Source organism: Poecilia latipinna, unplaced genomic scaffold (genome assembly GCF_001443285.1).
Source record: "Poecilia latipinna isolate Pla-1442-1.1 unplaced genomic scaffold, P_latipinna-1.0 Scaffold801, whole genome shotgun sequence".
NCBI lineage: Eukaryota > Metazoa > Chordata > Actinopteri > Cyprinodontiformes > Poeciliidae > Poecilia > Poecilia latipinna.
This window is the reverse complement of record NW_015113417.1, coordinates 83,156-97,102: the sequence shown is the minus strand read 5'-3', so window position 1 is coordinate 97,102 and position 13,947 is coordinate 83,156. Positions and strand designations below refer to the sequence as shown.

The 13,947-nt window shown below is 39.7% G+C and overlaps 1 protein-coding gene across 2 annotated transcripts in view; it reads right to left on the bottom strand.

Annotated features, from left to right (window-relative positions):
* The window catches only part of taok2b (TAO kinase 2b), a 36,189-nt gene that overhangs the window by 10,819 nt on the left and 11,423 nt on the right, over positions 1 to 13,947 (bottom strand). Inside the window, exons 8-17 of one of the 2 annotated variants that reach the window (XM_015046966.1) lie at positions 12,953 to 13,044; positions 12,777 to 12,870; positions 11,698 to 11,779; positions 10,707 to 10,874; positions 10,384 to 10,590; positions 9,021 to 9,238; positions 8,148 to 8,325; positions 7,944 to 8,072; positions 6,469 to 6,672; positions 5,345 to 5,584 (exon numbers count right to left, since the gene is read on the bottom strand). In XM_015046966.1, the coding sequence (XP_014902452.1) occupies positions 5,345 to 5,584; positions 6,469 to 6,672; positions 7,944 to 8,072; positions 8,148 to 8,325; positions 9,021 to 9,238; positions 10,384 to 10,590; positions 10,707 to 10,874; positions 11,698 to 11,779; positions 12,777 to 12,870; positions 12,953 to 13,044 (1,612 nt within the window). Of the gene's footprint in view, positions 1 to 1,499; positions 5,585 to 6,468; positions 6,673 to 7,943; positions 8,073 to 8,147; positions 8,326 to 9,020; positions 9,239 to 10,383; positions 10,591 to 10,706; positions 10,875 to 11,697; positions 11,780 to 12,776; positions 12,871 to 12,952; positions 13,045 to 13,947 lie in introns of those variants that run through there. The other variant, XM_015046965.1, reaches the window with a different exon arrangement.

The following is a 13,947-nucleotide window of genomic DNA, read 5'->3' as shown; positions in this document are numbered from 1 at the left end:
GGGGGGAGCAAGAAAAAAAAAGGGGTTGGAGAGTAAATTTCAAAAAAAAAAAAAAAAAAAAAAAAAATTTAAAAAGCTATTCAGTAATTAAAATACAAGCTCAACAGCTGGAATGCCAATAAATGTAACTCCCCTGATAATTGCAAAGTATTTTTAACGGAGCATTGGGGCCATGCTGAAAAATAAAAATATTTATTTTTTGAAAGGTTTTGTTGGCTCTAGTGGCCTTTATTTGAAAGTAGTTTGACAGGAAAGAGGGGGAAGACATGTCAGCAGGCTGGGAATTGAACCTGTGACCACTGGCATGAGGACTAAGCCCTCAATACATGGGTTGGGCTTTGCCCCTGCACCACCACAGAACCCCACTGAAAAACAAAAATATTACTAGAATAAAGTCATTAGGAGAATAAGATCAGCATTATTGGAAAGTCTTTACACCCTTCACATCTTTTCAGAGATTTCTGCCACATTTCTGGAAGTCAAAGTAACCAGTATTATGTAAAAATGTATTTGTTGAACTTTGGTTTCTAGAATCATAACTGTCTGAATGTCTGCTTTATTTCTTCGAGTCATTTTACAATATCACCAACTTACCTGAATGGATTTCACCAACAGTATTTTCCTTAACACTCTAACTTTTCAGGAAAAAAAAAATACTAATGGCACTAAAAAGTGTTACTTTTACTTGAGTACAACTTTGCTGCATTTCTCAGCTATTGTTGCTTAATTAAATGAAAAAAACACCAGAAATGCACCAAACTTACAGTTTATGTTGAAGTGATACCTCCTGTTTGTAGACAAGCTTTGTTCTGTTATTTTTAATCTGCTGAATTTGGAAAATAGAAGAACAACGACGCAACGCATTTATCGGTTTAGAAGTATCTTTAAACAATAACATCGAAGCATAATTTTAATTTCTGCATTAAAAACTTTTTTTATATGGTTGAAGTAAAATATTCTAATGATAAACGTCAGAAAAAAGCTGAAAATTATAATAAAGGCTTTAAAATATTTTTCTTTAGTGAACTGAGTTACTGAAATAAAGGAACTTTTCAATAATAAAATATTCTAATTTATACACAACTTTTTAATTCTTTCAAAAGAATTTAAGATCAAACAGTTCTTGAGTTGCAATTTTGCAAAATACTTTAAATATTTTGTTTAAAAGTTTTTCTTCACCAAAAAAATTATTTAATATTTATATTGAGAAATATATTTATGCTAATATATACCACAAATTAAAGCTGTAAAACATTTTTTTTCATATAAATATACTGTGCAAATCTAAATATATTCATATGTGAATTTTAAGAGACGTCATCGATTTTAACTTTGGCGAATTATTGATCGTTTCGGTGACAAATGGACAGAAAACGTGTGATGATGCAGGAGGAAGTGGAAGAGGATTCTGGGTAATAAAAACAAAAAAAGGAGAATAGAAAAATGAGGTGACAAAGACGAAAGGGAAAAAAAATCATAAAAACAGACAAAGACAATGATTTCAAAACAAAAGAATTTATTTCTGTGCAAATAAAAATCTAAGTATAACAAATAAAATGTTCTTTAGAGCACACAGCCGTACAGAACGCAGCAGTACTCTTAAAATACTGCATAAATTAAAACAAACAAGGTGATAAAACTGGGAAAAACACAATGCAACATGTAAACAGAAAAACAGGTGAAAACTGAGCGAGTTACAATCCAACTGACAAGACTCGACTTTTTCACATCTAAAGTTTTTATTTTATAATCCTCCACGTAAATAAACGGCTTAAATGTTTTTCCTTCATTTTGATCCCTAAAAATATAAAACTTCCTGTTTTTACTGGAGCACTTTGGTGTTTCTGTTAGAAGATAGAAATGTTTTACAGTTTTTAAGCAAAATGTGTAAAAAATAAAAAAAAATAAAAAAAAAATCCAACATTTTTTTTTGGTTTTTGCTTCTTAAAACAGTTTTGGTCGGTCGCTGAATATTTTTGGTTCCTGATACCAATAAAATAAAATAAAAGTCACTTGAGGTGAAGAGCAGCTGCACTGTTTGTGGAAAATTTAAAGACTTTAATTGAAAAAAAATAATAATTTTGTTCCTTTATTCTGGATATTTTTGGTCGTTGAGTTGCTCCGTTTTTCACATTCATGTTTCATCAATCTTGCACTGCTTTTTGCAAAAGATTGTCAACTAAATATGGCTTCAATAAAGTTCTATATCATGCTGATATATTAAATATAATTTTATTATATTATGCTTTAAGTATTACTTGAGAGATATCTTTGTTTCCTACTCTACTTCGTCTCTTCAAGACAGACTAAGACTTGTGCAAACAGCTGAAAGGAGGCACTTTTCTTCTTAAAAAGGGAAATGTTTACACGGTAAATCATATCAAGACTACTGCATTGAGCGCAATAAGGTAGCAAAACTAAATGCGACTGAAATTAGCCGACTGAAAGACGGCTGATTTCAGCAGCTTTACGTACGAAATGGTTCGAAAAACTGAAACCAGAATTACTAGAAAAATCAACAGCCTTAAACGATTCAACATTCTGGTTTTAACAGACCGTTTTATTGGCACTACTGGTTTATTTTCATGACTTTAAATGAGCCTCTTATTGCTGCAGAGAGAAATCCAACCTTTAATTTAAACACATTTATTTGGGATTCCAATGGTAAAAAAAATTATTTTTACAAAAATCTCAGAAAACAAAATTATAAATCGTGTTTTTAATTGTGGTAATAATTACTCCCTGATTCTGTAACCTTGCTTCAAAATGGGAAAAATAAGAGAAAATAGCAGAAAAATGTCTTCATAATTAAAAAAGTAGCTACTTTCCCCAACTCGTCCATTTCTACATATAAAGCATATTTGGAAGTACGGTGGAGGATCTGTGATGCTGTGGGATCGTTTCTCTAGTATCCTCTAAAACAAACAAACAAAAAATAAATCATCAAATAAGTTTTTGACTACTTTACCAATTCCTAAAAATAGAAACTTTAATTCAACAATGAAATTCTCAGTTAGCCGCTTTTCAAAATGGGAAAGACAAGAAAACATGCAATTCCAGTAAAGGGCAGTTTGTGTTGATCCTAATAAAACAGGAAGTAGCTTATAGAAAATGGCCATATTTAGGAGTGATATGTAGGAAGGCATGGAGGAGGACCAGTGATGCTTTGGGACTGTTTCTGTTTTCCCCACAAAAAAAACCTAATTAAAATTCAAATTAAAAGGTTGGATTTCTCTGTTTCTTTCCATCAATAAAAGACGGATTTGATTGGAAGCGACGGTAAATATGGCCGCTGCCGTTTATTGCACTTCAATTACCGCCGACCGCTTGCTAGTGTTGAGGGCGACGTTAGTGAAACCCTTCTGAAATCATAAAACCTTTCTTAAATTTAAATTATTTTTCACAGCTTTTTAATTTTTTTTCTTTTTTAGCATAAAGGAGTTTCATTCACGGAGCGTCGTTAACACTGAAGTATTTGTTCTCGGCTCACATTCAAACGAGACGACTATAAAGAAAAACAAAATGAAAAAAGATTAAAAAATAAAAACAAAACGGTCTTAAAATAACCATAAAAAGATTCTTCTTAGAAATTAAGAACAAAGTAATAAAACTGATGGAGCTTTAAGGAACTTTTACAAAAAGCACAATGAGAAATGGGGATAATCTCTGGATTAGCTGGGGATGCACTGCAAAAACGCAACAATTATAAGGTCTTTTCAGTATTTTGGTCTAGTTTCCAGTGCTAATATCTTAGAACATTTGAAATGAGACAAAAACTGCTAAAAGTAACTTTTCATCAACATTATTCACAGATTTTAAGCCAAAATGGCCGATCATTTCACGTAAAATGAATTATTAACTAAACCCAGCTCCTAATTCCTGCTGAAAAGTTATTTTTGAAGTGTACTAAGATATTTGCACTAGAAACTAAACCAATGATCCTTGTTAAGTTGTTGTGTTTTTGCAGGAACCAGAACCGGGTCATTTCCTGTTATCTCCACGGTCGGAGTTTCCCTCTCTCAAACCTGCCGGATGCGGTTCGCCTCAAGCCGGACTCCCATCTCGTTTCCTCACGATACATCCTCATTCTCTCCTCCCTCATCTTCCTCCTCCTCCTCTCCCTCTGCCTCCTCTCCCGGACCTCCCGCGGCAGTAACCGTGGCAACCGGCTGGGCAGCTCCTTCCTCAGGAGACCCAGGTTTCGGAGTTTGACCCGTACGCGCGACGGGAGGTTCGTAACGACCTGCCTGGCGAGTTTCAGGATCACGGTGTTGGCAAAGTCCGCGAGGACCCCCAGTGGCCGTCTCCCAAATCGCCTGACCCAAAGCAGCAGCTTCGCCAGACGCGAGTTGCCGTGGCAACGGCGGAGGGCGTGATGCTCGGAGGGTAAGCTCTTCAAAGGGACAGGGATCCGCGACTGGCGGACGCCCCAGTTGCGCCCGGCTTTGGGGAACATTTCGTAAAGGTTCCGCTCCGCCACGCCGCCCAGAACCGACTGCAGCATGGCGAAAAGGGGGCGGGGCAAGCGGAACAGCACGCGCATGCACAGGCGGTTCAGCTTCCGCGGCGCTCGCTGGAGGAAGCTCCGCGCCGGCAGAACGGCGAGCGCGACGAGCAGAAAGAGAGAAAGGAAGATGGTGGGGGAGCTGAGGAAGGAGGCGGAGACCAGGATGAAGGGGATGTAGTAGAGCCCCAGGCTGACGGCGAGCGCCAGGCTGAAGACGCCGCCGCCCCACAGGCTGAGCCACAGGAAGGAGGACAGGGAGAGCGCGCAGCAGGAGCGCAGCAGCAGGTAGGAGAAGAAGAGCGCCAGGAAGGCGAGCTCGGCCGACAGCACAACGGACGCCAGTGAGGGCAGCGGCGGCGAGCGGCGCAGCGACAGCAGGAAGACGGAGAGCAGCAGCAGCGTGAGGTTGGACGGCTGCGCGGCGGCGGAGAGCGAGAGCAGCAGGCAGACGGCGTGGGAGAACAGGGAGGGCAGGGAGGACTGCGGCGCGGGAGGCGGGGCCGCGGCGCCGACCGTCTCCAGCTCCTCCGGCGCGTCAGGGAAGTAGAACTCTAACAGGTCGTCCAGCTCGGATGGACATCCGTCGGCCACGCCGCGGCCCTCCTCTTCATCCTCCTCTTCATCAGAATCAACGTGACACACCTCGCTTTGTTCGCCCTCATACGCCCACTGCACCCCCTCTACCTCTCTCTCTTCACTTCCTTTCCCTTCCTCTCTAAACGCCTCGTCGTCTCGGAGCTCCGCAGCTCCGTCCGGCTCGTCCTCACACTCCTCCACGTCGTCGGGCTCTAAGCCCCGCCCCCCCGGCGCCTCCTCGCCGTCCCGGCCCTCACTCACTTTGAGGCTTTTGGGCTGCTGGCGGACCTCCACGGCGTGTTTCTGCCGCAGCTCCTGCTCGCGCCGCTTGTTGTACTCCATCTGGTTGGTGAGCTCGGTCTGGTGCTGCGTGCGGATCAGGTCGGCGCGCGTCCGCTGCACCACGCCCAGCTGCCGGAACTCCAGCTCCTGCGTCGACTCGTGGTGCCGCAGCAGCATGGCGCACTCCAGGTCCTTCAGGGTCTGCTTCTTGTTCAGCTCCTGCAGACAGACAGGAAGAGGAGCAAACCTGGTGAGTCAAGGGTCAACGTTTGGAAAATCAGGATGGTTTTTCACCAATACTTGGGTTTCCATGGGTTTTACAGCTTCTGTTTATGTGGACTTCAGGTCAACATCACAACCGAATCGTTGGGCTAAACGACAATATTATTACAACAGCTGAACGACAATGAAGTGGTAATAATATCAGAACAAAGTTCAAATATTACAAATATTGAGACCAAAGCCATAACATTACAAAAAAAATTAAATACTAGATAGAGTAAATGAATATTACGAGAAAACAGCTGTACGAAAATAAAGTTGTAATATTACAGGAATAAAGTTCAAATATTACAAGTTAGGGTTATAATAGTATGAGAATAAAGACATAAAATTACCAAAACATTTTAAAAAAATTTAAATATGAGAATAAAATAATAATAATAATATAACAAGAAAGCAGTCATAAGACAATAAAGTTGAAATACGACAAATCATAATATTACAAGAATCGTAATTTTAAGAGAATAAAGTCACGCAAACATTTAAAAAATCTAAATTTCTGTCTTTGTAAAAACTGCTGATATGAAGTACAGCTGAAACAGCAGTGAGGTAGAAGAAATACTGCCATCTGTAGGTGGGAGTCGGCATTACTTAAACACAATCATTTTAACTGTTTTGTGGAAAATATGCAATAAACTCAATTTTAAATTAAGAGTTTATGTGTGTGTCTGTATATATATATATATATATGTTGATTTAAGAAAATCTTTTTTAGCATTCGCACGCCAACCGATCTGAATCGGTTCATTATTTACCATCTGCAGTGATGGTACCCATTCATTGGATTTATGTAAAAGTGGGCTCCCGGTCAGGGGTGATACCTCTCTGAGCAGATCCTGCTCCAGGTTGTGGCGACCGAGCACCATCTTCCTCTTGTACTGGCGGCTCTGCAGCTCATAATACTGCCGCTGCCTCCGCAGCAGGCCGGCTTCTTCCTCCGCCTGCAGCTGCTGCATGCACTCCTTCTGGTGCACCAGCCACTCCTGCTTCTCTCGCTTCGGCGTCGACTGGTTCTCGTTCAGTTCCTACAGAGAAATTACAAAACAAATAGAGGGGGAAGTAGGTCAGCTACGCTAGCCTGACTTTGACAACCTTATTGAATTTGGTTGAGTTAAAAACAATAAGGCGACCCACACAGCAACTCTCTGACAGGTCATCGGTAGCGCAGATGTTTAAGTTAGCTAACCAACCACAGCTAAAGTTCAGACGATCACTTATTAATAATCGCAAAATGAACACCAAACCTGAAGATGTAAAACTGAAACGGACTGAATATTCTGTTCCTTTGTGAGGGAAATGTTTTTGTTTTTTAGTCCTGATACATCTGAACGCAGTCTCTGCTATGTCAGCTAGTGGGGCTGTCGCCGGTCGGTTGCTATGACAACGGGTCTGTGTCCAGCGTAAAATGGACACAGTCGCCATAATGAAAAACAAAAAGGAAAAAAATAAGGTGATGAGCGGTTTTGAGTTCTTCATCGGTGGCGCACTGCAGTTTCTGACAGATGAATAAACGACTAAAACTGGAATAAATGTGTCGTTCATTTTTTAACAGTCATAAAATAGGATAAAATATGTATTTAACAAACCATGTCTCATACTGGGGCAATTATGTAAAATTAATTAATAGGTCAATATAGGAGAGATTTGCTTACTTCTCACCAGGGGTGGGCGATATTGCCAAAAAATATTACGACATATATTATTAAATACCTCAATAATAACATCACAGACAATATTTCACTTTGCATTCTAAAAAATCAACAAAATAAAAAATTATCTTTATATTTTCACATAAATAGCAGCGTGGCTGTACATGGCAAGTAAACGAATCGTTTTCTTCATGAAGCTACCAGATAAGTGGAAAACGTTCTCAGAAAGTGACCGTCTGGTTTGGTTTTGCTCGTGTCGAAGCGTCTTCAGCTCGGCTTGTTACCATAACACACTTTGCTGGACAATAATTTTTGTTTTTAACAGTAATATTGTTGTTTTGAGACGGTTTATAGGTATTATAATGGTAATGCAATAATAATCCAAGAACACATTCTCAAGGATCAATAAACTTGAAATTCTAATGAACATTTAACACTGGAAGACATTTTAAATGTCTAAAACAAATAAACAGAAGCAACAAATAAAATGAATTGTGAAGTCCCTCTACACAAAATTATCCTTCAAATAAAGTGGCTAGTTGAGACCAAAACACCAAATGAAGACTTTTGACATTCAGTTTTTGAAGGAAAGAGAGAAAGATGATAAATTTTGCAAACGGACTGAGTGGTTACTGCGACAGGCTAACCTCTTTCAGCTGCTCCTTGCGCTGTCGGTACTGTCGCTTCTGGGAATCCAGCAGGCTGGTCAGCTCCTTCTTCTGCTGACCCAGAATGTGCTGCTGGAACTTCTTCTCCTCCGTCAGGACCGCTTTTGTCTAAACAAACCAGAACATCTCCATCAGAGGCACTGCAGCGGTTTGTGTCGCGTCACTCGGCTGCTCTAAACTCACCTCCTTCTCCAGGACACCCTGGTGCTTCTTGGACAGTTTTTCCAGCTCCATGGAGAAATTGTTCCTCTGGTTCTCCAGCTCCTTGTCCAGCCTCAGTTGGTGCTCGTCCATCTCTGACTTCAACTTGTTTTCCAGACCCATCAGCTGCTTCTGATGCTGCCGCCGCATCCGTTTATACCTGCGATGAGACGCAGCGCATCAAAATCACTCGGCAGGAAGAAATTCAGCTTTTTCTTTTCCTCCCACTCTGATGTAATTAAAGTCTTAATGGGGTTTCTGGAGGTTTCACCAACACAAATTTGAGTCTTTCAGACTTTTAAAATTTCATTATGAATGCAATTTAAGACCTATATCTCCAAAGAAATGTACGAACTTCATCAAACCAACTGGCGATGGAAAAATCATAGCTTGTTAGCTAGCTAGGGAGTGTTAGCTGTGAGTCACAGAACCAAAGGAAGATGTAACTCAAACTTTGACTGAAAAATCCGACGAGGAAAAAATACGTAGAAAATATGAGGCGAGTTCTGCTATGACGAAATTTAAAAAGCTTGATGAATGAATTTAAGGCCAACTTATTTTTTTTAAACTGGATTCAAGACATTTTAAGGCCTTGATTTTATATACACAAATTTTATACTTTTAGCAAGGCCATATTAGCAGCTAGTTAGCAGTAGCCGCAACCACTTCAGTTCTTAAATTAATAATTTTTTAAGGCCTTAATTTTACATGTATAAATTTAAGGTTGTTTTTTTTAAGGCCTTAATTTAAGTGAGTGAATTTAAGACTTTTTAAGGATGTGCAGACATCCCATCTAAAGTATTCAGCCTTCCCAAAACAATAAAACAGGACATGTAAAGCGTTTCATGGTCTCACCCAGACATCTGCTCCCTAAGAGCCGAGCCCTGCTCGTGCTCCTGGATCTGACGGGTCACCAGCGAGGCGGTTCTGATGGTGGCAAAGTGGTCTCGCCGTCGACGTCTGCCACCGCCTCCCCCACCGCCGCCGCCGCCTCCGCCGCCGCCGCCAGACGAAGCTTCCCGTTGAGAGTCGACCTCTGGCTGATAGGGATCGTCGTAGATGTTGTCGTGGCTCTACAAAACGGAGACGGAAAAAGTTTTTAAACTATTTTATTCAGCCTTTAGGATTAAAAATAAAACATCTTGGCTTTTCTGCTGTTAGCAGGTAAAGTTTGTGTCGTGTAATGTTTCTGAATCGGCCATAAAAGTCCGACTGGACGTCGATTTTCTGTTGAACTCAAAATTATATACACATTTTTTTGTGGAGCATTCTAAAGTATTTGAATAAAAATGCAGCTGGGAAGATGAAACACTACTGGCAGCCAATCCAGAAGCGCAATTAATTTTTCTTGGTGCTGATTGGCTGAACCACTGAGATAATCTAAAGTTATGGATGTTAGCTTCTGCGCTAGTGCTAAGGCAGTTCCAACTTTTCATATTAATGTATATTAAGGTAAATTTGTCATTTGAACTGTTAAAGTAGTCAGTTCTAAGTATTTTTATAGATTATAAAAATGTTAATGGTTTTTAGCTATTTGCTCCTTAATTCTGTCAATACTCGGAAATTTATATTGAATTTAAAGACGCACATTAAAAAGATGAATTCTTACTTATATTATTTTAAACTTTAATAAATACAGACAAGAAGATGCCAAATGATCCTGCTTACTGACTTTTACTGTTTTTTGCTTTTGCTGTCATATCTACCCAACCACCCAGATTAAGTAATGTAAACCCAATGTGCGAATTTAAATACATTTCTTCATATACGAGCCTCCTTGATGTCCAAACTGGGTCCGTCTTCTCCAGCTCAGAGTGCCTTAAATCATTGTGTTTTTGCCAAATAATAATTTATTTTGTTGCTGCTTCATTTTGCATATTTGCAGCATAATAAAAATAATAACTCTACTGTGAAGGTAGAAACAACATTTCCTCCCTTGCATGTAGAAGTGTAACTTTGTGTTGCTATTACTTCACATTTCCTGTAGGGGGTGCAGTTTCTTAAAAGTCAAAATTATCCAAAACTGTTTGGTTTTAATTTTTAACAGACATTAAATGTACAAAAAATCCTAAATATTAAATTATGACTAAAGGATGCTGCACCAATTACTGGTTAAAAACATTGATCATAAAATGATGCTGTACTGAAGGTAGTGTTTTTGGACTTTGTGGTCTTGTTTAGTGATTTATATTCTTAAATAAAGAGAGGCGTGTCTGACCAGAGGTTTGTGCAGGACTGAGCTGTTGGAGGTGACGGTGTGCTCGCCCTCCTGCATCATGGCCATCTCGCCGCTGTCGTCCGAGCCGTCGGCCAGGCTGTTGACGGAGCTGCTCTGGGAGCTGGCGCTGATCGACATGGACGGCAGGGAGTGGGAGCTCTCCATGCTGTTCACGGTGCCGGTGCGCAGCATGTACCCTTCCACATCCTGGAGGAAGCAAAGGGAAACGCTGGATTCAAACATTCGAGCTGCAGGGATGAAGGTAATAAAGATCCCAAACAGATGAAGGCATGAACGAACGCAGCCTGCCTTCTCGGCCTCACCTCTTCCTCATCCCCTCCTTCCGGTGCCGGACCGTTGTGAGCCTCGTGAAACAGGATTTTCTTCATCTTGCGGTACTGCAGGTTGTCGAGCTCGCGGACGGCGTCCTTGGTTCGCGCGATCAGATCCATCACCACCGTCATGGGACGCTCCCTGCATAGGAAATGGTGCTGGGCGGCGGGACAGAGCAGAGACGGGATGAGACAACAGCTTTACGTTTCCAACAGGAGAATCCACAGTTTATGAGTGAATCTGAAAAACTTAGAGGTTTTACCGTTTATGATTCAGAGCTCAGCGACAAAATCATGTAGGAATAATTAAATTAAATTACTCTTTAGGACAAAGTTTGACTCCTGGGGTTGTTTTATTGGCCCAAAATATAAATTACATATATTTTGTGATATAAAAATGCAAGTACACCCACTTGGTTTTTTATTAATTTTATGAATTCATAAAAATATGAATTTAGGGCTGCAACTATTTTAGTAATTGATTTTTTTTTTTTTTTTTACAAATAATCGGTTAAAAATGGCATATTTTTTATTTTACCACTTTCCTTTCTTTTATTCAATATTAGAAAAACAGTAAATATGCAAACAGTTTGGTTCCCTTTTTAAATAAGAAAAGAAACACGCAATAACCTAGCTTTCCATTTACTGAATCTGAAACAAGATAAAACGTATTCACAAATGTTTATGCCTTAAATGCAAAATGTTTACATTTTGTACAGTTTTGGCTTAATGGCTGTAAATAAGTTCTTTTTGTCACCAAATGGCCTTTTTTGGTTCAGCTAACGACATTAATCAATTTCTAAATTATTTGACAATTATTTTAACAATTGATTAATCACGATTAATTGTTTCGGCCCTAGATTTATTAAAATAAAATGTCCAACAATTAAAGGCATTTTCTGTCTAATCTTCTAATTTCTCAGTTAGAAAACCAATCTGAAGACTCTGCTGCCTCCAACCTCTTTCCTCCGACTGTCCGTACCTTCAGCAGCACATCAGAGGTAGGTCTGTCCTGGGCCAGCTTTTGCAAACAGGAGTCCACAAAATTGCGGAAATAATCCGACCTGGAACAGAAAACAAATAAAAATCATGATTTAGTAGCAGTTCAAAAAGGTTTAAAGATGCTGCTGAGTATCAGATTGACTTTCCACTGAAGAACACGGGTAACTTCTACATCCAGTCTCTCTCTGATGGATTTGCCAAGTCAGGAAATTATGTTATTAATTATCATAGCAGGATACAAAAACTAGATTTATGATTCATCCTGTAATTCACTTCACTTCTTTTAGGGAATGGTTTTCAATTTCTCACTTCCAGAGGTACAAGGCATCTTTGCTCAATTTGTACCCAGAGCCAGCGAACAACACAGCGATGATCCCGGTTTGGTTTCAGTTAATCGGATCCAAGTCCAGTTCTGGATTAATTTTAATGTTCTTGGTTTCAATAAGATGAAGATCAATAATATTAAGAGGCTCAGTAATTGTTCTTTGTACGATTCGAGGCTGGATGCAGGTTATGTAGAGGAGTTGAAGCTCCCAAACTGTGGAACGCTTCAACATTGCACATTAAAATTTAGCTTTAAAAAATGTAAAATCCGAGGCTTCAGATTCAGAGTGACCATTCATTGGCTGGTTTCCTCTTAATGACATTTTTTGACTGATGTGACATAAAGTCCAGAATATACGGTAATTCTTGCTGCCTTTTCTGTTACTAATTTATGCCTCAGTTTCTCTGTACTTATTGTTCTTAACCTGCTCTGTAGATAGAGCTCTAAAACATAATAAAGTTATCCCATCTTTTTCCAATAATCGTGATATAAAGGATGAAAAGGGCTTAAGAGTTTTCTCTAAGTTAAACATAACAACCTATAAGAATCTCCAACAGTTTCCTCTGAACAGTAGAGGCCCATGAGAAAACAATGAATCAGGTGGAAAAAACATGGAAGCAAAGGCTCAATTATCTCAGGGGAGCAAAGATATTCTAACCACATTTTACGTTTTTTATTCATCTAAAACTTTGCAAACGGTGTTGAGGTTTATGGATGCGAAAGCTTTTTCTCACCAGTGATTCGACTGCAACACAGGGCTCTCGTTCTGGGCGATGTGGTATAAGGCACTCATAGCATTCATGTTGAACAGCGGCGGCTTCCTCTCCGCTGCGAAGCGACAAGAAAGAGGAAATGGTTTCAGCTTGGTGAACTTCTGTCCTTAACGCGCTAATGGGAGATTTCCTCTTACCCAGCTCTATGCAGGTAATGCCAAGTGACCACACATCCACCTTCCCGTCGTACTGTCCCTCGTCCATGGCGAGGATCACCTCAGGCGCCATCCTGCACAGAGAAAACAACATTTCCATCCTTTTCTGTTTCCATTTGGTCGTGGAGCAACGGAGCTGCACCTGCAGGCAAATCCGTTTCCAGAGTCTGAACAACATCAACTGACAACAATCAAACTCAAAAATATTTTATTAAATTCAGAGGGAAATGAAATGTTGCAACTTATATCCTACAATTTTCTTCAGAGAGTCATAGATGGTGATAAACGGAGGCAGGAAGAATCTCCTCTAGCAGTCAGTGTTACAGCGGCTCTGGCTGTCAGAGTCTCAGGAAGAGGAAACTAAGGATAGTAAATGTTCTTGATTTAATAAAGCAGACGTCTAGAGCAGGGCTGAAACGATTAATGAGATTCACTACGACTAATCGATTTTAATAATATATTAACCATGAACTGATAATCGTTAAATGATCGAGCAGTTCCTAAAGGAGCGGTGTGTTGTTTCATTTTAGACATTAAATATTTATTTTGTTGTTTAAAAGAGGAATTTCTTTGTTTACTTGCCTTTCCCTCCAGGAAGTTGCAGTGTTTTATTTGATTTCACAACATTTTTTTCAAAAGTTTAAGCTTTATTTTTGCCACAGCATGTTGGCAAAAAGTTGGAATTTCTGCTGATAACCTTCCCCCCCAAAAAGAGACACATGATTCTAACAGTTAGCATTTAAAGTACAATTAACATTTTCCAGTTCCTTCTTAAAAGAACACATTGCAAAAACACAAAATCTAGTTTCTAGTGTAAATGTCTTAGTACATATGAAATAAGACAAAACTAACTCAAAGGTAACGTATTAGCAATATGAACAAGCTTATTAGAGTCAAGGAATGGTGTGTAGTTGCAATGTGTTCTTTTAAGAAGGAACTGGAAAATGTTAATTGTACTTTAAATGCTAACTGTTAGA